A 23,711-nucleotide genomic window follows, 5' to 3' on the forward strand; every position below is an offset into this window, starting at 1 on the left:
TTCTTTTACTTTTTAGGTTTGCGTGTTTTGTTGTGAATTGTTAGATATTACTGCACTGTCGGAGCTGGGAACATAAGCATTTCACTACACCCACAAGAATATTTACTAAATATGTCTATTTAAAAAATATATATTTGAACTTTATTTAACCTTTATTTAACTAGGCAAGTCAGTTAAGAACAAATTCTTCTTTTCAATGACGGCCTAGGAACGGTGGGTTAACTGCCTTGTTCAGGGGCAGAATGACAGATTTGCGACCAATACAATTGTTTTTGACTTGTCTGTTTTCCATGCTGTCTGTCACAGGGCTCCTCTGGACATGATGGACCTCATGGACCAACTGGAGACAGGGTAAGGACAGGAACATCATGGTTCATTGATCGGTTTATTGATTGATTGGTTATTTAGTTGATTGGCTGATTTGTTAATTAGTACATTTGTTGATTGGTTGTGTAAGTGTTTGGTTGATTTGTTAATTGGCTAACTGGCTAATTGCTTAATTGGATAAGTGTTTGATGAATTAATTGATTGACTGATTAATTTATGTGTTGTCTAGGGGCCTCAAGGGCCACAAGGACGGAACGGGGAATCAGGACCCAAGGGACCCAACGTGAGTGACACACACACACACACACACACACACACACACACACACACACACACACACACACACACACACACACACACACACAAAAGAGTACTATTGAGGACACTCAGTTCTGCTGTCATTGTAGTGTAACAGGATGTTGAACTGTGTGACTGTGATGTCCCTTCCTGTGTGTGTAGGGTCCAGCGGGGAAAGATGGACTTCCGGGTCACCCAGGTCAGAGAGGGGAGCCGGTGAGTAGAGGTTAGAGGTCACAAGAAGTTACCTAGATATACCTATCCATCCACTAATGTCTCTCTCTTCTCTTTCTCTTGCTCTCTCTCTCTCCCTCCCCCTCTTTCCTCCTTATCTCTCTCGCTCTCGCTCTCTCTCTCTCTCTCTCTCTCTCTCTCTCTCTCTCTCTCTCTCTCTCTCTCTCTCTCTCTCCAGGGTTTCCAAGGAAAGACGGGACCCCCAGGTCCAGGAGGTGTTGTGGGGCCACAGGTGAGTCTGATTGGTTGCTATGTGTGTTCTCTCTAACCTGATTGGTCTGTTTGTGTTCTCTCTAACCTGATTGGTTGCTGCAGGGTAAATCAGGTGAGACCGGGTCATTGGGAGACAGAGGTCACCCCGGGTCACCTGGCGTACCGGGAGAGCAGGGCTTACCTGGCGCTGCCGGGAAGGAGGGAGCTAAGGTAATTCTTCATCATCGTAATCATCATCATAATCATCACAATCATCATCATTGTTTTCACCCTGATAATCACCATTACCAGTCATTACAAGAATCATCTTCACTGGTTAGTTAAATTGACCTCATGAGCATTCCACCAATCAGAGCTGTTGTTGTTGTTTCCAGGGCGACCCGGGTACAGGAGGGACTTCTGGGAAAGCTGGTCCTCCAGGACTCAGGGGCTTCAGAGGCAGCAGAGGGGCCGCCGGGGGCATGGTAACACACACACACACACACACACACACACACACACACACACACACACACACACACACACACACACACAGACAGACAGACAGACACACTGACACACTGACACACTGACACACTGACACACTGACACACTGACAGACAGACAGACACACTGACACACTGACACACTGACACACAGATCCTGTGATGGTGTGATAGCAGTGTGTTCTCCCCAGGGTCCTGCTGGTCTGAAAGGAGGTGAAGGACCAGTCGGAGCAGCAGGAGCTATAGTGAGTCCTCTCTCCTCTCCTTCTACTTCTGTCCTCTCTCTATTCCTCACTTCCTCTCTCTCCATCTTCCCTGCCAACACAGACCCCAGACAGACAGTGTGAAGATGTATAATGCACATATGTATATCGCCACCCCCCTCCCCCTCTCTCTCTCTGCAGGGGGCCGGTGGTGAGAGGGGTCCTCCAGGGTCAGCCGGTGCCATTGGTCAGCCTGGGAGGGCAGGGGCTGTGGGTGGACCTGGACCAATGGGAGAGAAGGGGGAACCGGTAGGTACTGTAAAGGTGTTCCATATTCTGAGTTCTTAGTTCCGTATTCTGAGTTCTGAGTTCCATATTCTGAGTTCTGAGTTCCGTATTCTGAGTTCTGAGTTCCGTATTCCGTATTCTGAGTTCTGAGTTCCGTATTCTGAGTTCTGAGTTCCATATTCTGAGTTCTGAGTTTCGTATTCTGAGTTCTGAGTTCCGTATTCCGTATTCTGAGTTCTGAGTTCCATATTCTGAGTTCCGTATTCTGAGTTCCATATTCTGAGTTCCATATTCTGAGTTCCGTATTCTGAGTTCCATATTCTGTGTTCCATATTCTGAGTTCTGTGTTCCATATTCTGAGTTCCATATTCTGAGTTCTGTGTTCCATATTCTGAGTTCTGAGTTCCGTATTCTGAGTTCTGAGTTCCGTATTCTGAGTTCCGTATTCTGAGTTCCGTATTCTGAGTTCCATATTCTGTGTTCCATATTCTGAGTTCTGAGTTCCGTATTCTGAGTTCTGAGTTCCATATTCTGAGTTCTGAGTTCCATATTCTGAGTTCTGAGTTCCATATTCTGAGTTCTGTGTTCCATATTCTGAGTTCTGAGTTCCGTATTCTGAGTTCTGAGTTCCATATTCTGAGTTCCGTATTCTGAGTTCCATATTCTGTGTTCCATATTCTGAGTTCTGTGTTCCATATTCTGAGTTCCATATTCTGAGTTCTGTGTTCCATATTCTGAGTTTGAGTTCCGTATTCTGAGTTCTGAGTTCCGTATTCTGAGTTCCGTATTCTGAGTTCCGTATTCTGAGTTCCATATTCTGTGTTCCATATTCTGAGTTCTGAGTTCCGTATTCTGAGTTCTGAGTTCCGTATTCTGAGTTCTGAGTTCCATATTTTTGAGTTCTGAGTTCCATATTCTGAGTTCTGTGTTCCATATTCTGAGTTCTGAGTTCCGTATTCTGAGTTCTGAGTTCCATATTCTGAGTTCTGAGTTCCGTATTCTGAGTTCTGAGTTCCATACTCTGAGTTCTGAGTTCCGTATTCTGAGTTCTGAGTTCCATACTCTGAGTTCTGTGTTCTGAGACCCTATAGTTCCAGAGTTGTGTGTAGGTAATGTAACTGTCTGTCTGTCTGTGTGTTGTGTTGTGTTGTCCCAGGGAGGGGCGGGCCCCATCGGACCATCAGGACAGGATGGAGACCAGGGACCTCTAGGACTACCTGGAGCTGCAGGCCCTGCAGGACCCCCAGGAGAGGATGGGGATAAGGTAACATGGCCCTGCCCCTGTGTGTGTTCTTGTTGTTGTTGTTGTGTGTATCTGAAGGCATTTATTGTGTGTGTGTGTGTAGGGAGAGACTGGAGGACCAGGGCAGAAGGGTAGCAAAGGAGACAAAGGAGAATCAGTGAGTCTACTGAGATAATTACTACACCAAATCTACACCAATATTACACTAATACAGTACTACACCAATACTACCCTAATACTACACTAATACTAAATGAATAGTACCCTAATACTACCCTGATACTACACAAGTACCACATAATACTACACTAATACTACCACAAGACTACACTAATACTGCACCAATACTGCACCAATACTACCCTCACACTAATACTAAACCAATATTACCCTAATAATACCCTAATACTACACAGGTACTACATAATACTCCGCTAATACTACCACACGACTACACTAATACTGCACCAATACTGCACCAATACTACACCAATACTGCACCAATACTACACTAATACTACACTAATACCAAATATTAAACCATTTAGTCTCATGAAGCCTGTTATCTACCCAGTAACTAACTAATATTGTCTGTGTCTCTATAGGGCCCCCCAGGACCAACCGGTGGCCAGGGGCCGATGGGGCAGTCAGGAGTTCCTGTGAGTCTGTTGTACAACCACATACCTGAAATGTTTCTCTAGTCTAAAGGATTCATTTTGATGATTAAAAGTAATCCTCTCCTCTCCCTCTCCTCTCCTCCCTACACCTTCTCTCTCTCTCCCCCTGCCCCTCCTATCCCTCTCCTCTCCTCCCTACCCCCCTTCTCTCTCTTCCCTCCTCCCCTTTCCCTCCCATTCTACCCCCTTTCTCTCCTTCCTTCCCTCCTCTCCATCCCCTCCTTCCTACACCCTCTCTCGCTCTCCCCCTATCCCTCCTACCCCCCCTTCTCTCCTCTCCTCTCCTCTCCCCCTCCTCTCTCCCAGGGTTTGGATGGGGAGTCAGGTCCCAGGGGCCAGCAGGGAATATACGGGGCCAAGGGTGACGAGGGTCTCCGGGGCTTCAAGGGCTCCAAAGGACCCATCGGACTACAGGTGAGACACACACACCACACACACACACCCCACACACCACACACACACACACACACACACACACACACACACACACACACACACACACACACACACACACACACACACACACACACACACACACACACACACACAGGTGAGTGGCCTCATGTGTCAGGCTTCTTAGATTCTCAATATTCTCATGTGATATTGTCTTGGGGGGGTGTTGCTGTAGTCATGGTAATTGACCCCAGTAATTGCCATCCTTACAACTTTAGTTTGTCAATCAACTGTTTATAACAATTCTAAACGTGAGGTCGTGTGTTTCCTAGGGGATGCCTGGTCTTCCAGGGGAGAAGGGGGAGAGCGGACACATCGGCTTGATGGTGAGGTCACATCCTGTCTTTATGACACTGTTTCCTGTCAGCCTACTGATACAGATACATAAACTATATAGAATGGTTTGGAACTAGATGGTGGTGGTGGATGGAGATTGATTGGTAATTGTGACATCATTAATTCACATAATGAAGCTTGGTCTATTAATGATCTGTTGATTGATTACTATAATGACTTGATGATCTATTGATTGATTACTATAATGACTTGATGATCTATTGATTGATTACTATAATGACTTGATGATCTATTGATTGATTACTATAATGAGTTGATGATCTATTAATTGATTACTATAATGACTTGATGATCTATTGATTGATTACTATAATGAGTTGATGATCTATTAATTGATTACTATAATGACTTGATGATCTATTGATTGATTACTATAATGACTTGATGATCTATTGATTGATTACTATAATGACTTGACGATCTATTGATTGATTACTATAATGACTTGACGATCTATTGATTGATTACTATAATGACTTGATGATCTATTGATTGATTACTATAATGACTTGATGATCTATTGATTGATTACTATAATGACTTGATGATCTATTGATTGATTACTATAATGACTTGATGATCTATTGATTGATTACTATAATGACTGTCTTTTCCTATCAGGGTCGTCCAGGTCAGTTTGGTCCCAGAGGGCCACAAGGGCCTAGTGGGGGACAGGTGAGTACACACACACACACACACACACACACACACACACACACACACACACACACACACACACACACACACACACACACACACACACACACACACACACACACACACACACACACAGAGATGCACACACTCACCTGTCCTCTGTGTGTTGTACAGGGTGCTCTGGGCAGACCTGGTGGGGTTGGACAGCCAGGGGTAAATGGAGAGAAGGTAAGCAGAGAGACAGCAGTGTTCTGTACACATGTGCTCACTGGGATATTATGTGTCTGTGGAAGAGAGGGGCTAAGGGAGGAGTATTATGATGTCATCTCTCTCTCTTTCTCTCTTTCTTTCTTTCTTTCTTTAATTCTTTCTTTCTCTCTCTCTCTCTCTCTCTCTCGCAGGGGGAGGATGGAGAATCGGGAGACCCAGGACCCGTTGGTGTATCAGGAGGCAGCGTAAGTCTGGAATACACTGCCATCAGACACACATAACTGCACCACCTATCACACTTTCACAAACGTCATGAAGACATGGCTAAAGTTCAGTCAGATTTGTGAACATAATCCCTAGCTGTGTATTGCCGCTTTCCATGTTGTCTGTTGTCTGTAGCTTGTGAGGTGTGGAATTTGTCTTGTTGCTTTTTGTGCTATATTTCTCTGTCTGCATGCTATGTCTTGCCCAGGGACTGCGGTTGAAAATGAGCCAGATGGCTAAATCCGGCACTTTTACTGAAACGTTGATTAATGTGCACTGTCCCTGTAAAAATAAAAATGAACTCACACTCAAAGTCTATACTCCTCATCTTCTTCAACATCATCAACATCATCATCATCATCATTCTCTCATTGGGTCAAAAACATGATCCTCCTAATTGTCATCTCCCCATATAAAATAAATCAGCATAGTAATTAGTGTTGTCAATAGCACAGAGTCCAAGAGAACACAGCATTCTGGAACATAATCACAGGTCCTTTCATCTTGTTCGTTTTGGATCAACTTCAACTCCCCACCCCTCTCTTTCTCTCCTTTTCCTCTCTCTGTCCCCCACCCCTCTCTTTCTCTCCTTTCCCTCTCTCTGTCCCCCACCCCACTCTTTCTCTCCTATTGCTCTCTCTGTCCCCCACCCCTCTCTCTGTCCCCCACCTCTCTCTCTGTCCCCCACCCGTCTCTCTGTCCCCCCCTCTCTCTCTGCCCCCCCCCCTCTCTCCACCCCAGGGGGATATAGGTGACCAGGGGGAGAAGGGGGACTCAGGTCTCTCTGGAGCAGCAGGGCCCCCAGGAGCCAGAGGCCCCCCAGGAGAGGACGGGGCCAAGGGAAACTCTGTGAGTTACATATGAACACTGTAAATTCTCACATAATACACATTCACCCTTTCATAATAATCCTTTCTGTCCTTTTCTCTCTCTTTCTCACTTCCCTCCCTCCTCCCCCCTCTCTCTCCTCAGGGTCCGATTGGTTTTCCAGGAGACTCAGGACAGCCAGGGGAGGCAGGACCTAACGTGAGTGTTCCATTCTTCTCTCCACTGTTCCCCAGTACTGAACATACCACGTCTATTACAGGGGCAAGTTAAGTCTTTCTCTCTCTCTCTTTCTCTGTCGGTATGTTCTCTCTCTCTCTCTCTCTCTTTCTCTCTCTCTCTCTCTCTCTCTCTTTGTCTGTTCTCTCTCTCTCTCTGTCTGCTCTCTCTCTCTCTCCTCTCTCTCTCTCTCTCTCTCTCTCTCTCTCTCTCTCTCTCTCTCTCTCTCTCTCTCTCTCTCTCGGTCTGCTCTCTCTGTCTTACAGGGGGAGGATGGAGGTCCTGGATCCAAGGGAGATGCTGGAGATCCAGGGAAATCAGTGAGTGTTTCATATGTCTGGTATATCATCTGTATAAGTGTATATGTGCAGGTTCAGACAGCGTTCCAACCCACACAAATCCATTAAATCAGTTCCATCTGTGACCAACCACTCCCAGAGAGATGGAGTATGTTGAGGTCTCCTGCATCTGATTGTCTCATTGTTCAGACGTTTCAGGTGTTTTCTACAATTTCAGGGGTTTCATTGTTGTTTTCTGTAGGGTCCACCAGGAGCATCAGGGGAACCCGGCCCCTCAGGACCACCGGGACGCAGGGTGAGAGAGACAGAGTGTCACTGTGTGTTAGTTAGTTCATATGTAATTGTCAATATCTTAAGTATTCATCTATTTCCTGTTAGGGTCACCTGGGTAAAGAAGGGAAGCAGGGGAAAGCAGGGATGAAAGGAGCGAAGGGCTCTCCAGGGTTGGAGGGTCTCCTGGGGAAGACAGGACCGGTGGGAGCCCAGGGACATTCTGGTAAACCAGGTCCTAGTGGTCTCAGAGGGATCCCTGGCCCAGCGGTGAGCACACACACCCTGACCCCTGACCTGTCAACTCATCACCACACAACCTCATAAGCCGGATGTACTATACTGCGAATGCAAAACTGACCAACTTCATCAATGACAATACAGATAAAATAAAAAAATAAATGATTCTGTCTGTCTCCTCTCTCTCTCTCTCTCTCTCTCTCTCTCTCTCTCTCTCTCTCTCACTGTCTCTCTCTCTCTCTCTCTGTCTCTCTCTCTCCCTCTCTCTCAGGGGGAACAAGGTTTAAATGGACCACCAGGTGTAACAGGACCACCAGGACCCATGGTAAAACAACAGTCTACACCTTCATCCATCCATCTCTCCATCCTTCCATCCCACTCCATCCATTGTCCCTTTCTCCACAGTCTACAGCCCTATCTCAGTCACTACTATAGACCCATACATCCTGTATCAGTCTACAGCCCTATCTCAGTCACTACTATAGACCCATACATCCTGTATCAGTCTACAGCCCTATCTCAGTCACTACTATAGACCCATACATCCTGTATCAGTCTACAGCCCTATCTCAGTCACTATTATAGACCCATACATCCTGCATCAGTCTACAGCCCTATCTCAGTCACACTATAGACCCATACATCCTGTATCAGTCTACAGCCCTATCTCAGTCACACTATAGACCCATACATCCTGTATCAGTCTACAGCCCTATCTCAGTCACTACTATAGACCCATACATCCTGTATCAGTCTACAGCCCTATCTCAGTCACTACTATAGACCCATACATCCTGTATCAGTCTACAGCCCTATCTCAGTCACTACTATAGACCCATACATCCTGTATCAGTCTACAGCCCTATCTCAGTCACTACTATAGACCCATACATCCTGTATCAGTCTACAGCCCTATCTCAGTCACTATTATAGACCCATACATCCTGCATCAGTCTACAGCCCTATCTCAGTCACTACTATAGACCCATACATCATGTATCAGTCTACAGCCCTATCTCAGTCACTACTATAGACCCATACATCCTGTATCAGTCTACAGCCCTATCTCAGTCACACTATAGACCCATACATCCTGTATCAGTCTGCAGCCCTATCTCAGTCACTATTATAGACCCATACATCCTGTATCAGTCTACAGCCCTATCTCAGTCACTATTATAGACCCATACATCCTGCATCAGTCTACAGCCCTATCTCAGTCACTACTATAGACCCATACATCCTGTATCAGTCTACAGCCCTATCTCAGTCACTACTATAGACCCATACATCCTGTATCAGTCTACAGCCCTATCTCAGTCACTATTATAGACCCATACATCCTGCATCAGTCTACAGCCCTATCTCAGTCACACTATAGACCCATACATCCTGTATCAGTCTACAGCCCTATCTCAGTCACACTATAGACCCATACATCCTGTATCAGTCTACAGCCCTATCTCAGTCACTACTATAGACCCATACATCCTGTATCAGTCTACAGCCCTATCTCAGTCACTACTATAGACCCATACATCCTGTATCAGTCTACAGCCCTATCTCAGTCACTACTATAGACCCATACATCCTGTATCAGTCTGCAGCCCTATCTCAGTCACTACTATAGACCCATACATCCTGTATCAGTCTACAGCCCTATCTCAGTCACTATTATAGACCCATACATCCTGCATCAGTCTACAGCCCTATCTCAGTCACTACTATAGACCCATACATCCTGTATCAGTCTACAGCCCTATCTCAGTCACTACTATAGACCCATACATCCTGTATCAGTCTACAGCCCTATCTCAGTCACACTATAGACCCATACATCCTGTATCAGTCTACAGCCCTATCTCAGTCACTATTATAGACCCATACATCCTGTATCAGTCTACAGCCCTATCTCAGTCACTATTATAGACCCATACATCCTGCATCAGTCTACAGCCCTATCTCAGTCACTACTATAGACCCATACATCCTGTATCAGTCTACAGCCCTATCTCAGTCACTACTATAGACCCATACATCCTGTATCAGTCTACAGCCCTATCTCAGTCACACTATAGACCCATACATCCTGTATCAGTCTACAGCCCTATCTCAGTCACCACTATAGACCCATACATCCTGTATCAGTCTACAGCCCTATCTCAGTCACTACTATAGACCCATACATCCTGTATCAGTCTACAGCCCTATCTCAGTCACACTATAGACCCATACATCCTGTATCAGTCTACAGCCCTATCTCAGTCACTACTATAGACCCATACATCCTGTATCAGTCTACAGCCCTATCTCAGTCATTACTATAGACCCATACATCCTGTATCAGTCTACAGCCCTATCTCAGTCACTACTATAGACCCATACATCCTGTATCAGTCTACAGCCCTATCTCAGTCACTATTATAGACCCATACATCCTGTATCAGTCTACAGCCCTATCTCAGTCACTACTATAGACCCATACATCCTATATCAGTCTACAGCCCTATCTCAGTCACTACTATAGACCCATACATCCTATATCAGTCTACAGCCCTATCTCAGTCACTACTATAGACCCATACATCCTGTATCAGTCTACAGCCCTATCTCAGTCACTACTATAGACCCATACATCCTATATCAGTCTCTACAAACACAAGTTATTGTATACGTTTACTAAGGCTAGTTTACTCAGGCTAGTTTACTAAGGATAGTTTACAAAGGCTAGTTTACTAAGGCTAGTTTACTCAGGCTAGTTTACTCAGGCTAGTTTACCTAGGCTAGTTTACTAAGGCTAGTTTACTCAGGCTAGTTTACTAAGGCTAGTTTACTAAGGCTAGTTTACTCAGGCTAGTTTACTCAGGCTAGTTTACTAAGGCTAGTTTACTCAGGCTAGTTTACTAAGGATAGTTTACTAAGGATAGTTTACAAAGGCTAGTTTACTAAGGCTAGTTTACAAAGGCTAGTTTACTAAGGCGAGTTAAATAAGGCTAGTTTACTCAGGCTAGTTTACTAAGGATAGTTTACAAAGGCTAGTTTACAAAGGCTAGTTTACTAAGGCTAGTTTACTAAGGCTAGTTTACTAAGGCTAGTTTACAAAGGCTAGTTTACTAAGGCGAGTTAAATAAGGCTATTTTACTCAGGCTAGTTTACTAAGGATAGTTTACAAAGGCTAGTTTACTAAGGCTAGTTTACTAAGGCTAGTTTACTAAGGCTAGTTTACTAAGGCTGTGTCCCAAATGGCCCTAGACCTATGTGCCCTGATCTAAAGTAGTGCACTATATAGGGAATAGGATGACCTATGTGCCCTGATCTAAAGTAGTGCACTATATAGGGAATAGGAAGACCTATGTGCCCTGGTCTAAAGTAGTGCACTATATAGGGAACAGGGTACCATTTGGGACGGAACCCTACATGACCTTGCAGTTGTACTACTCTGACCTCTAGTTTGAGCACTAGCTTGACCTCTGTCACCTTTGACCTCTGTCCTCTCTCCTACAGGGTCCTCCAGGACTACCGGGGTTGAAGGGAGATCCAGGCAGGAAGGGAGACAAGGTGACAACACCCACACACACACACAGTGATAACTAAGTGTGTGTTATGTGTGTAGGGTCATCACAGTGCTAACTAAGTGTGTGTTATGTGTGTAGGGTCATCACAGTGATAACTAAGTGTGTGTTATGTGTGTAGGGTCATCACAGTGCTAACTAAGTGTGTGTTATGTGTGTAGGGTCATCCCAGTGATAACTAAGTGTGTGTTATGTGTGTAGGGTCATCACAGTGATAACTAAGTGTGTGTTATGTGTGTAGGGTCATCACAGTGATAACTAAGGGTGTGTTATGTGTGTAGGGTCATCACAGTGATAACTAAGTGTGTGTTATGTGTGTAGGGTCATCACAGTGATAACTAAGTGTGTGTTATGTGTGTAGGGTCATCCCAGTGATAACTAAGTGTGTGTTATGTGTGTAGGGTCATGGAGGTCTGATTGGGTTGATAGGCCCTCCAGGAGAGTTTGGAGAGAAGGGAGACAGAGGATTTCCAGGGAACCAGGGTCTACTGGGACCCAAAGGAGACGAGGTGACAGACACACACACACACACACACACACACACACACACACACACACACACACACACACACACACACACACACACACACACACACGTGAATCCAAGGCTCTTGGTCTGATAAAATACTGTTAGCCCTTTCACCTAAAGCCTGGACCATATCTAGCAATGTTACTGATGGTGGTTGCAAACCACCAGCATTACACACACGTACATGTTGTTGTATTGATGGTGTGTTTTGTTGATTCAGGGTCTGGTTGGTCTAGCAGGTCCTAATGGTCCTCCAGGTCTACCTGGTCTCTCTGTGAGTATCACTATCTATTTCTATTACTATTACAATGAATTACTATTATTATTACTTACTATTACAATTACAATTATTTACTATTATTATATTTACTATAATTATTACTTACTTTTACAATTACTTACTGTTACTGTTACAATGACTTACTATTACTGTTACAATTACTTAGTATTACAATTAATTACTTTTACAATTACTTACTATTACAATTACTTACTATTGTTATTACTTACTATTACAATTTCTTACTATTACTGTTACAATTACTTAGTATTACAATTAATTACTTTTACAATTACTTACTATTACAATTTCTTAATATTACAATTACTTACTATTACAAACACTTACTATTACAATGAATTACTATGACAATTAATTACTATTATTATTACTTACTATTTGAATTACAATTACTTACTATTATTACTACATAATACTACTTACTATAACAATTACGTACTATAACAATTACTTAATATTCTTTTTACTTAATATTACTTACTATTATAATTACTTACTATTACAAGTACTTACTTTTACAATTACAATTACTTACTATTACTATTACTTAATATTACTATTACCATTGCTGTTACATTACTATCACTTTTACTTACTTTTCTTACTATTACTTTTGTGGGTAATAGCCGTGAAGGCATTTCATCATTATCAAATTAAATTTTATTAGTCACATGCGCCGAATACAACAGGTGTAGACCTTACAGTTAAATGCTGAATACAACAGGTGTAGACCTTACAGTGAAATGCTGAATACAACAGGTGAACACCTTACAGTTAAATGCTGAATACAACAGGTGTAGACCTTACAGTGAAATGCTGAATACAACAGGTGTAGACCTTACAGTGAAATGCTGAATACAACAGGTGTAGACCTTACAGTGAAATGCTGAATACAACAGGTGAAGTAGACCTTACAGTGAAATGCTGAATACAACAGGTGTAGTAGACCTTACAGTGAAATGCTGAATACAACAGGTGTAGACCTTACAGTGAAATGCTGAATACAACAGGTGTAGACCTTACAGTGAAATGCTGAATACAACAGGTGTAGACCTTACAGTGAAAATGCTGTTACTTACTATCTATTTTACTTACTATTACTAGTACTTACTATCACTATTGCTTACTATTACTATGAATTACTCTTACTGTTACTTATTATTACTATACCTTACTATCGATATTACTTACTCTTTCTTACTATTACTAGTTCTTTCTTTTACTTACTATTACTGTTACTTACTATTACCATTACTTACCCTTACTGTTACTTACTATTACAATTACTTACTATCGATATTACTGACTCTTTTTTACTTTTACTATTACTTACTATCTATATTACTTACTATTACTGTTACTTACTGTTACTATACCTTACTATCTTTATTACTTACTATTACTATACCTTACTATCTTTATTACTTACTATTACTATACCTTACTATCTTTATTACTTACTATTACTATACCTTACTATCTTTATTACTTACTATTACTATACCTTACTATCTTTATTACTTACTGTCAATATTATTTACTCTTTCTTACTATTACTAGTTATTTCTTTTACTTACTATCACTATTACTTACTATTACCATTACTTACCCTTACTGTTACTTATTATCGATATTACTGACTCTTTTTTACTTTTACTATACCTTACTATCTATATTACTTACTATCTATATTACTTACTATTACTATACCTTACTATCTTTATTACTTACTATTACTATACCTTACTATCTTTATTACTTACTATTACTATACCTTACTATCTTTATTACTTACTCTGTCTTACTATTACTACTACTTTCTATTACTATTTCTTACTATTACTATTACTTACTATTACTGTTACTTGCTATTACTATTAGAGGTCGACCGATTATGATTTTTCAACGCTGATACCGATTATTGGGGGACCACAAAAAGCCGATACCAATTAATCTGCTGATTTATTTATTTATTTGTAATAATGACAATTACAACTATACTGAATGAACACTTATTTTAACTGAATACAATACATCAATAAAATCAATTTAGCCTCAAATAAATAATGAAACATATTCAATTTGGTTTAAATAATGCAAAAACAAAGTGTTGGAGAAGAAAGTAAAAGTGCAATATGTGCCATGTAAAAAAGCTAACGTTTAAGTTCCTTGCTCAGAACATGAGAACATATGAAAGCTGGTGGTTCCTTTAACATGAGTCTTCAATATTCCCAGGTAAGAAGTTTTAGGTTGTAATTATTATAGGAATTATAGGACTATTTCTCTCTATACCATTTGTATTTCATATACCTTTGACTTTTGGATGTTCTTATAAGCACTTTAGTATTGCCAGTGTAACAGTGTAGCTTCCGTCCCTCTCCTCGCTCCTACCTGGGCTCGAACCAGGAACACATCGACAACAGCCACCCTCGAAGCATCGTTACCCAGGGGAAGAACTACTTCAAGGTCTCAGAGCGAGTGACGTCGCCGATTGAAACGCTACTAGCGCACACCCCGCTAACTAGCTAGCCATTTCACATCGGTTACACCAGCCTAATCTCGGGATTTGATAGGCTTGAAGTCATAAACAACTCAATGCTTGAAGCACAGCGAAGAGCTGCTGGCAAATGCACTAAAGTGCTGTTTGAATGAATGCGTACGAGCCTGCTGCTGCCTACCACCGCTTAGTCAGACTGCTCTATCAAATATCAAATCATAGACTTAATTATAACATAATAACACACAGAAATGCGAGCCTTAGGTCATTAACATGGTCAAATCCGAAAACTATCATCTCGAAAACAAAACGTTTATTCTTTCAGTGAAATACGGAACCGTTCCGTGTTTTATCTAACGGGTGTCATCCCTAAGTCTAAATATTGCTGTTACATTGTACAACCTTCAATGTTATGTCATAATTATGTACAATTCTGGCAAATTAATTACGGTCTTTGTTAGGAATAAATGGTCTTCACACAGTTCGCAACGAGCCAGGCGGCTTAAACCGCTGCATATACCCTGATTGCTTGCACGGAACGCAAGAGAAGTGACACAATTTCCCTAGTAATAAGAAATTCATGTTAGCAGGCAATATTAACTAAATATGCAGGTTTAAAAGTATATACTTGTGTATTGATTTTAAAGAAAGGCATTGATGTTTCTGGTTAGGTACATTGGTGCAATGACAGTGCTTTTTTCGCGAATGCGCTTGTTAAATCATCACCCGTTTGGCAAAGTAGGCTGTGATTCGATGAGAAATTAACAGGCACCGCATCGATTATATGCAACGCAGGACACGCTAGATAGACTAGTAATATCATCAACCATGTGTAGTTACCTAGTGATTATGTTAAGATTGATTGTTTTTTATAAGAAAAGTTTAATGCTAGCTAGCAATTACCTTGGCTTCTTGCTGCACTCGCGTAACAGGTAGTCAGCCTGCCACGCAGGCTCCTCGTGGAGTGCAATGTAAGGCAGGTGGTTAGTGCGTTGGACTAGTAACCTGAAGGTTGCAAGATCGAATCCCCGAGCTGACAAGTTAAACATCTGTTGTTCTGCCCCTGAACAAGGCAGTTAACCCACCGTTCCTAGGCCGTCATTGAAAATAAGAATGTGTTCTTAACTGACTTGCCTAGTTAAATAAAGGGAAAAAATATATAATAAAAAATCGGCCACAATCGGTGTCCAAAAATGCTAATTACCGATTGTTATGAAATTTGAAATCGGCCCAAATTAATCGGCCATTCTGATTAATCGGTCGACCTCTAATTACTATTACTGTTACTTGCTATTACTATTATTGTTACTTACTATTACTATTACTTACTATCTATATTACTTACTATTACTGTTACTTGCTATATATACTACTTATTCTTACTTTTACTATTACTTACTATTACTATACCTTACTATCTTTATTACTTACTCTTTCTTACTATTGCTATTACTTACTATTGCTATTACTTACTATAAATATGACTTACTTTTCTTACTATTACTGTTACTTACTATCTATATTACTTACTATTACTGTTACTTACTATCTATATTACTTACTGTTACTATTACTTACTATCTATATTACTTACTATTACGTACTATCTATATTACTTACTGTTACTATTACTTACTATCTATATTACTTACTATTACTGTTACTTACAATTACTAGTACTTACTATCACTATGACTATTACTTACTATTACTGTACCTTACTATCGATATTACTTACTCTTTTTTACTATTACTAGTTCTTACTATTACTTACTATCACTATTACTTACTATCACTATTACTTACTATCACTATTATTATTGCTTACTATCACTATTACTTACTATCACTATTACTTACTGTCGATATTACTTACTCTTTCTTACTATTACTGTTACTTATGATTACTATTACTTACTATCTATATTATTACTTACTATTACTGTCCCTTACTATTACTTACAATTACTTACTATTTATTATTGTTATAACTATGTTATGGTTACTGAAAGGATCTCTGTGATTTGTACTTCTGTCATCTTTCTCTCCACATCCATCATTATTTGTCTTTCTCTCTCTCTCTCTCTCTCTCTCTCTAGCTCTATCTCTCTCTCTGTCTCTCTCTATCTCTCTCTCTCTCTCTCTCTCTCCTCTAGCTCTATCCTCTCTCTGGGCTCTCTATCTCCTCTCTACTCTCTCTCTCGTCTCTACTCTGTCCTCTCTCTCTCTCTCTCGCTCGTCTCTGTTGCTCTCTCTCTCTTGCTCTTTGCTCTCTCTCTCTTGCTCTCTCTCTGTCTCTCTTTCCTCTCGCTCTCTGTCTCTCTTCTCTCGTCTCTCTCTCTCTCTGTCTCTCTTTCTCTCTCTCTCTGTATCTCTCTCTCTCTCAATTCAATTCAATTAAATTTGCTTTATTGGCATGACGTAGCAATGTACACATAGCCAAAGATTACTTTGGATATTTACAATATGAAAATAATAAGAACAAAATTGTCAATGGGACAACAGTAACAACAATAACCAAGGGTCAAAATAACCATACATTGCACAATAACAATATGTGCAGGTTGGTTGGTCTGTCAGACACTGTCCCTCATCTTAAGGCAGGCAGCAATGTAGTGCGCTGCCAACCCACAGCTCTCTGCGTCCTCCCCCAACAGGACGGGTAGCCTACTCATGGGGTCTTTGAAACCTTGAATAAGGGTTTCAAATTTGGGGAAATGTGATTGTTTTATATTTTTTACATTTTGTCAGGAAATGCAGCTCTGTCTCAGGTGCTGCTGTTGTGCAGTGGTTGCACAGCCTTTCCTCTACAGGAGCCAGGTTTTCCTGTGTCTACCCTTCTCAATGGAAAGGCTGTGCTCACTGAGCCTGTACTTTGTCAAGGTTTTTCTAAGGTTTTGATTAGTAACCATGGTCAAATTGTTTGCTTTCTCCCTCTCTCTCCTCTCTCTCTCTCTCTTTCTGTGTCATGCACTCTCTTTCTCTCTCTCTCTGTATATCTCTCTCTTTCTTTCTCTCTCTCTCTCTCTCTCTCTCTCTCTCTCTCTTAGGGTAGAGTAGGACAGAAGGGTTCTAAAGGGAACCAGGGTCCCATCGGTTCTATCGGAGATACAGGTCCTGCTGGCCCTCCTGGACCTCCTGTGAGTTACACCTAGTACATCTGCTTAGAACCTTAGAACTTCACCTAGAACCTTAGAACCTCACCTAGAAAGTCCACATAGGACCGTAGAGCCACACCTAGAACCACTGCATAGAACCTCCACAAATAACCTCCAAATAGAACCTTAGAATATCACCTAGAACCTTCACATAGAACCTCCATCAGAACCTCAGAAGATCGCATGAAACCTTCACATAGAACCTCATTTAGAAATGCCTCTCCTCCTCTCAGGGTCTTCCTGCAGTGGGTCTTGAGTCTCCCCTGGTGCAGGAGAGAGGAAGGAGGAGGAGGCAACACTCTTCCTTTGACGGGGCCGCTCTGGAAGACGATGAAGAGCAAGAGGGGATGGAGGGAAGGGAGGGAGGAGAGGAGGAGAGGATGCAGGCAGACCAGGCAGGGCAGGAGGAGGAGAAGGAGATGGAGGAGGTGTTTGCGTCTCTCTCTTCTATGAGGACAGAGGTAGAGGGTCTGAGGACCCCCCTGGGGACCTACCAGTATCCAGCCCGAACCTGCAAGGAGCTACAGCTGTTGTTCCCAAAGTACACTGATGGTACATACCTCTCTATCACTTTATCTGTCTGTCTGTCTGTCTGTCTGTCTGTCTGTCTGTCTGTCTGTCTGTCTGTCTGTCTGTCTGTCTGTCTGTCTGTCTGTCTGTCTGTCTGTCTGTCATCCATCCATCGATCTCTCTATGTCTCTATGTCTCTATCTCTCTATCTCTATTTCAATCTATACATCTCTCTCTATTTATCATTCTATCTCTATATCAATCTATACATCTATCTCTATCTATCACCAGAGTTTACTGACGGTACCTACCTCTCAGTATATCTACCTCTGTCTGTCACTACATCAACAATGTACAACCTATATAATCAAATTATCAACAGAGCTTACATGCCCTCTCTACCATCTCTCTCTCTCTCTCCTCCCATCTCTCTCTCTCTCCCATCTATCTCCCTCTCTCTCTCTCCCTCTCTCTCTCATCTCCCTCTCTCTCTCTCTCTCTCCCATCTCTCTCCACCCCAAATCTACCCCCCCCCCCCGTAGGTGAGTACTGGATAGACCCTAACCAGGGTTGCCATAGAGACTCCTTCAAGGTGTTCTGTAACTTCACGGCCGATGGAGAGACATGTCTGTACCCTGACATTAAGTTCCAGTCGGTGAGTCCACACGATCACTCTCCTCTCCTATCCTCCATATGAGCGAGGGACAAATCACTACAGGTAGAGCTGGGTTCAGTATAGTGAGAAGTGATGAATGTACTGTAATGACTGACGTGTCTTCTACAGGTGAAGCTGAGTTCCTGGAAAGGAGAGAAACCTGGTACCTGGTACAGCCAGTTCAGGAAAGGAAAGCAGGTACGCAGTGTGTGTTTCTTGTGATCCTGCTCTCTCCATGATATATCCCTTTTATACTCAATGCATCCTCCCTCCCTCCCTCCCTCCCTCCCTCCCTCCCTCCCTCCCTCCCTCCCTCCCTCCCTCCCTCCCTCCCTCCCTCCCTCCCTCCCTCTCTCTCTCCCTCCCTCCCTCCCTCCTTCCCTCCCTCCCTCTCTCTCTCTCTCTCTCTCTCTCTCTCTCTCTCCAGTTCTCCTATTCAGGTTCAGATGGCAGTCCGGTCCATGTAGTCCAGTTGGTGTTTCTTAAGCTGCTGAGTGCTTCATCCAGACAGACGTTCACCTACCACTGTCAGAACTCAGCCGCCTGGCTCCATACCGCCACCTTCAGCCACCAGCATGCGCTGCGCTTCAGAGGGAGCAGTGGAGAGGAGCTCACGCACCAAGACACACACTACATCACAGCACTGCACGACGGCTGCCAGGTAACACACACACTACATCACAGCACTGCACGACGGCTGCCAGGTAACACACACACTACATCACAGCACTGCACGACGGCTGCCAGGTAACACACACACTACATCACAGCACTGCACGACGGCTGCCAGGTAACACACACACTACATCACAGCACTGCACGACGGCTGCCAGGTAACACACACACTACATCACAGCACTGCACGACGGCTGCCAGGTAACACACACAGACACTACATCACAGCACTGCACGACGGCTGCCAGGTGACACAGACAGTCGCAGGCACAGAGACACAGACACACACTCACACTACATCAATACACACGCATGCAGAGACACACACACACACACACACGCGCACACACACACGCACACGCACACACACAAACACTATTGCTATTGTAATTACAATTGTTAGATGTGTAATAATTCTATCAAGTCTGCATCCCAAATGGACCCTTTTCCCTGAGTAGTGCACTGTATATGGAATAGGGTTCCATTTGGGCCGTGGGGAACCGTGGATATTGGCCCAGGCCTTCAGTGGGGAAAGAAATCTTTCAAAACGTTGTACCAAACGAAACAATCTTGAACAACACGGAGACAGCACCTACATTAACATGACCAGGAACAACAGCCATACTGTTGACACAACCTGTCCTAACAGCATCACTATCACCAAACACTGTTCACACAACCTGTCCTAACGCCATCACTATCACCAAACACTGTTGACACAACCTGTCCTAACAGCATCACTATCCCCAAACACTGTTCACACAACCTGTCCTAACAGCATCACTATCACCAAACACTGTTGACACAACCTGTCCTAACAGCATCACTATCACCAAACACTGTTGACACAACCTGTCCTAACAGCATCACTATCACCAAACACTGTTGACACAACCTGTCCTAACAGCATCACTATCACCAAACACTGTTGACACAACCTGTCCTAACAGCATCACTATCACCAAACACTGTTGACCCAACCTGTCCTAACAGCATCACTATCACCAAACACTGTTGACACAACCTGTGCTAACAGCATCACTATCACCAAACACTGTTCACACAACCTGTCCTAACAGCATCACTATCACCAAACACTGTTGACACAACCTGTCCTAACACCATCACTATCACCAGACACTGTTGACACAACCTGTCCTAACAGCATCGCTATCACCAAACACTGTTCACACAACCTGTCCTAACACCATCACAATCACCAAACACTGTTGACACCAACCTGTCCTAACAGCATCACTATCACCAAACACTGTTGACACAACCTGTCCTAACAGCATCACTATCACCAAAACACTGTTGATCTAACCTGTCCTAACACCATCACTATATCACCAAAACACTGTTGACAGAACCTGTCCTAACACCATCACTATATCACCAAATCTCTGTTGACACAACCTGTCCTAACAACATCACTATCACCAAAACACTGTTGATCTAACCTGTCCTAACGCCATCACTATATCACCAAAACACTGTTCACACAACCTGTCCTAACGCCATCACTATATCACCAAAACACTGTTGACACAACCTGTCCTATCACCATCACTATATCACCAAAACACTGTAGACACAACCTGTCCTAACGCCATCACTATATCACCAAACACTGTTGGCACAACCTGTCCTAACGCCATCACTATCACCAAAACACTGTTGACACAACCTGTCCTAACAGCATCAATATCACCAAACACTGTTGACACAACCTGTCCTAACACCATCACTATATCACCAAACACTGTTGACACAACCTGTCCTAACAGCATCACTATCACCAAACACTGTTGACACAACCTGTCCTAACACCATCACTATATCACCAAACACTGTTGACACAACCTGTCCTAACAGCATCACTATCACCAAACACTGTTGACACAGCCTGTCCTAACGCCATCACTATATCACCAAACACTGTTGACACAACCTGTCCTAACACCATCACTATATCACCAAAACACTGTTGACACAACCTGTCCTAACAACATCACTATCACCAAAACACTGTTGATCTAACCTGTCCTAACGCCATCACTATCACCAAAACACTGTTGACACAACCTGTCCTAACGCCATCACTATATCACCAAAACACTGTTGACAAAACCTGTCCTAACGCCATCACTATATCACCAAAACACTGTTGACACAACCTGTCCTAACACCATCACTATCACCAAAACACTGTTGACACAACCTGTCCTAACACCATCACTATCACCAAAACACTGTTGACCTAACCTGTCCTAACACCATTCCTAACAGTTACCATTTCTGTGTCTGTGGGAAGAATTCCAAAAATGCTATTTCTAAATTGAAAAGAATCTGTTTGTCATTTTGAGATGTATTGTTGTTGTATGTCTGTGCATCTTGAGCAGTGACCTGTTGACCTTTGAGAAGGCGGAAGTTTCCATACGTTTTATTAAACAAATTCTGCTCTAATACAATTGAATGGCAGATGCCTTCTATGGAGCTTCTGAGGGCCTAGCCAATGGTGAGCTACCTAGCTAGATTTATCTCCCCGGAGATCACCAAAGACAAATCCTCCTCAGGTTTTAAATCAGAATATCATTGAAAATAAGAATGTAATCAAAGAATATCATCGTAATATTATTGAAAATATGAAATAATTATATTTTTAAAAAATACAACAATTCTTTTACAAATCTTTGGGCCGCCTAAGTGTTTATCGACATCTCTCCCCTGTGTAGTCTCCTTCAGGTCAGGAACGGACACACACACTACACACACACTACACACACGCTACAAACACACACTACGCACACACACTACGCACACACACAGAAGTACAAGTGTAATATCTGTTGATGAAATGTTTTCCTCCATCTCTCCCTGTAGTCTGGTTCAGGTCAGGAGAGGACAGTGTTAGAGTTTGATGCCCCTCAGTCAGACTCTCTCCCCCTCATCGACGTCTCTGTCTCAGACTTCGGACACAACAACCAGAAGTTTGGCTTCCAGCTAGGTCCCGTCTGCTTCAACGGTTAACGGCAGCCCTCCACAGCCGGTAACCGGGATGAGACGGCCGGTAACAGGACTAACAGCCTGGTAAACAGGGTTGAGATCCACGGACATTTACACAGGGAAAACCAGGAGACTGGCTGATGCCACCAGAGAGATATTTATATAGCTTTACACCAGGACTCATCCATTCATACTAACAGACACTCATTCATCCATTCATGCTAACAGACACTCATTCATTAATTCAGTCATTCATTCATACAGACACACATTCATTCATTCATTCATTCATTCATTCATCCATTCCTACTAACAGGCACTCATTCATTCATTAATTCATCGATTCATCGATTCATACTTAGACACTCATCCATTCATCCATTCATACTAACAGACACACATTAATTCATCCATTCATACTAACAGCCTGGTAACGGGGTTGAGATCCACGGACAGGGAAAACCAGGAGACTTACTGATGCCATCAGACAGATATTTATATAGCTTTACACCACACTTTACATTCATTCATACTTACAGACACTCATTCATCCATTCATACCAGCAGACACTCATTCACTTATCCATTCATACATTCATACTTACAGACACTCATTCATCCATTCATACCAGCAGACACTCATTCACTCATCCATTCATCCATTCATACCTACAGACACTCATCCATTCATCCATTCATGCTTACAGACACTCATCCATTCATTCATACTTACAGACACTCATTCATGAATTCATCCATTCATACTAACAGACACTCATTCACTCATCATTCATCCATTCATTCATTCATTCATTCTTACAGACACTCATTCATTCATTAATCCATTCATCGATTCATCCATTCATACTTACAAACACTCATGCATCCATTCATCCATACCTACAATCCTTCACCCATACCTACATTCATCCATTCATCCATACCTACATCCATTCATCCATTCATCCATACCTACCTACATCCATTCATCCATACCTACATCCATTCATCCATTCATCCATACCTACATCCATTCATCCATAC

At 42.5% G+C, this 23,711-nt stretch overlaps 1 protein-coding gene across 1 annotated transcript in view; it reads left to right on the top strand.

Annotated features, from left to right (window-relative positions):
- LOC115184962 (collagen alpha-1(XI) chain) overlaps positions 1-23,439 on the top strand; it is a 56,959-nt gene extending 33,520 nt beyond the window's left edge. The window contains exons 30-60 of the mRNA XM_029745542.1: positions 307-351; positions 557-610; positions 787-840; positions 1,037-1,090; positions 1,174-1,281; positions 1,446-1,535; positions 1,748-1,801; positions 1,961-2,068; positions 3,204-3,311; positions 3,394-3,447; positions 3,896-3,949; positions 4,274-4,381; positions 4,693-4,746; positions 5,399-5,452; positions 5,609-5,662; positions 5,836-5,889; positions 6,650-6,757; positions 6,881-6,934; positions 7,219-7,272; positions 7,493-7,546; positions 7,630-7,791; positions 8,033-8,086; positions 11,266-11,319; positions 11,735-11,842; positions 12,083-12,136; positions 17,711-17,800; positions 18,052-18,370; positions 18,871-18,983; positions 19,113-19,181; positions 19,411-19,644; positions 22,545-23,439. Of these exons, the coding sequence (XP_029601402.1) occupies positions 307-351; positions 557-610; positions 787-840; positions 1,037-1,090; positions 1,174-1,281; positions 1,446-1,535; positions 1,748-1,801; positions 1,961-2,068; positions 3,204-3,311; positions 3,394-3,447; positions 3,896-3,949; positions 4,274-4,381; positions 4,693-4,746; positions 5,399-5,452; positions 5,609-5,662; positions 5,836-5,889; positions 6,650-6,757; positions 6,881-6,934; positions 7,219-7,272; positions 7,493-7,546; positions 7,630-7,791; positions 8,033-8,086; positions 11,266-11,319; positions 11,735-11,842; positions 12,083-12,136; positions 17,711-17,800; positions 18,052-18,370; positions 18,871-18,983; positions 19,113-19,181; positions 19,411-19,644; positions 22,545-22,691 (2,781 nt within the window). The 3' untranslated portion in view covers positions 22,692-23,439. The remainder of the gene's footprint in view (positions 1-306; positions 352-556; positions 611-786; positions 841-1,036; positions 1,091-1,173; positions 1,282-1,445; positions 1,536-1,747; positions 1,802-1,960; positions 2,069-3,203; positions 3,312-3,393; positions 3,448-3,895; positions 3,950-4,273; positions 4,382-4,692; positions 4,747-5,398; positions 5,453-5,608; positions 5,663-5,835; positions 5,890-6,649; positions 6,758-6,880; positions 6,935-7,218; positions 7,273-7,492; positions 7,547-7,629; positions 7,792-8,032; positions 8,087-11,265; positions 11,320-11,734; positions 11,843-12,082; positions 12,137-17,710; positions 17,801-18,051; positions 18,371-18,870; positions 18,984-19,112; positions 19,182-19,410; positions 19,645-22,544) is intronic.
- Positions 23,440-23,711: the final 272 nt, after the last annotated feature.

The sequence above is a fragment of the Salmo trutta genome, unplaced genomic scaffold, assembly GCF_901001165.1.
Source record: "Salmo trutta unplaced genomic scaffold, fSalTru1.1, whole genome shotgun sequence".
Taxonomy (NCBI): Eukaryota; Metazoa; Chordata; class Actinopteri; order Salmoniformes; family Salmonidae; genus Salmo; species Salmo trutta.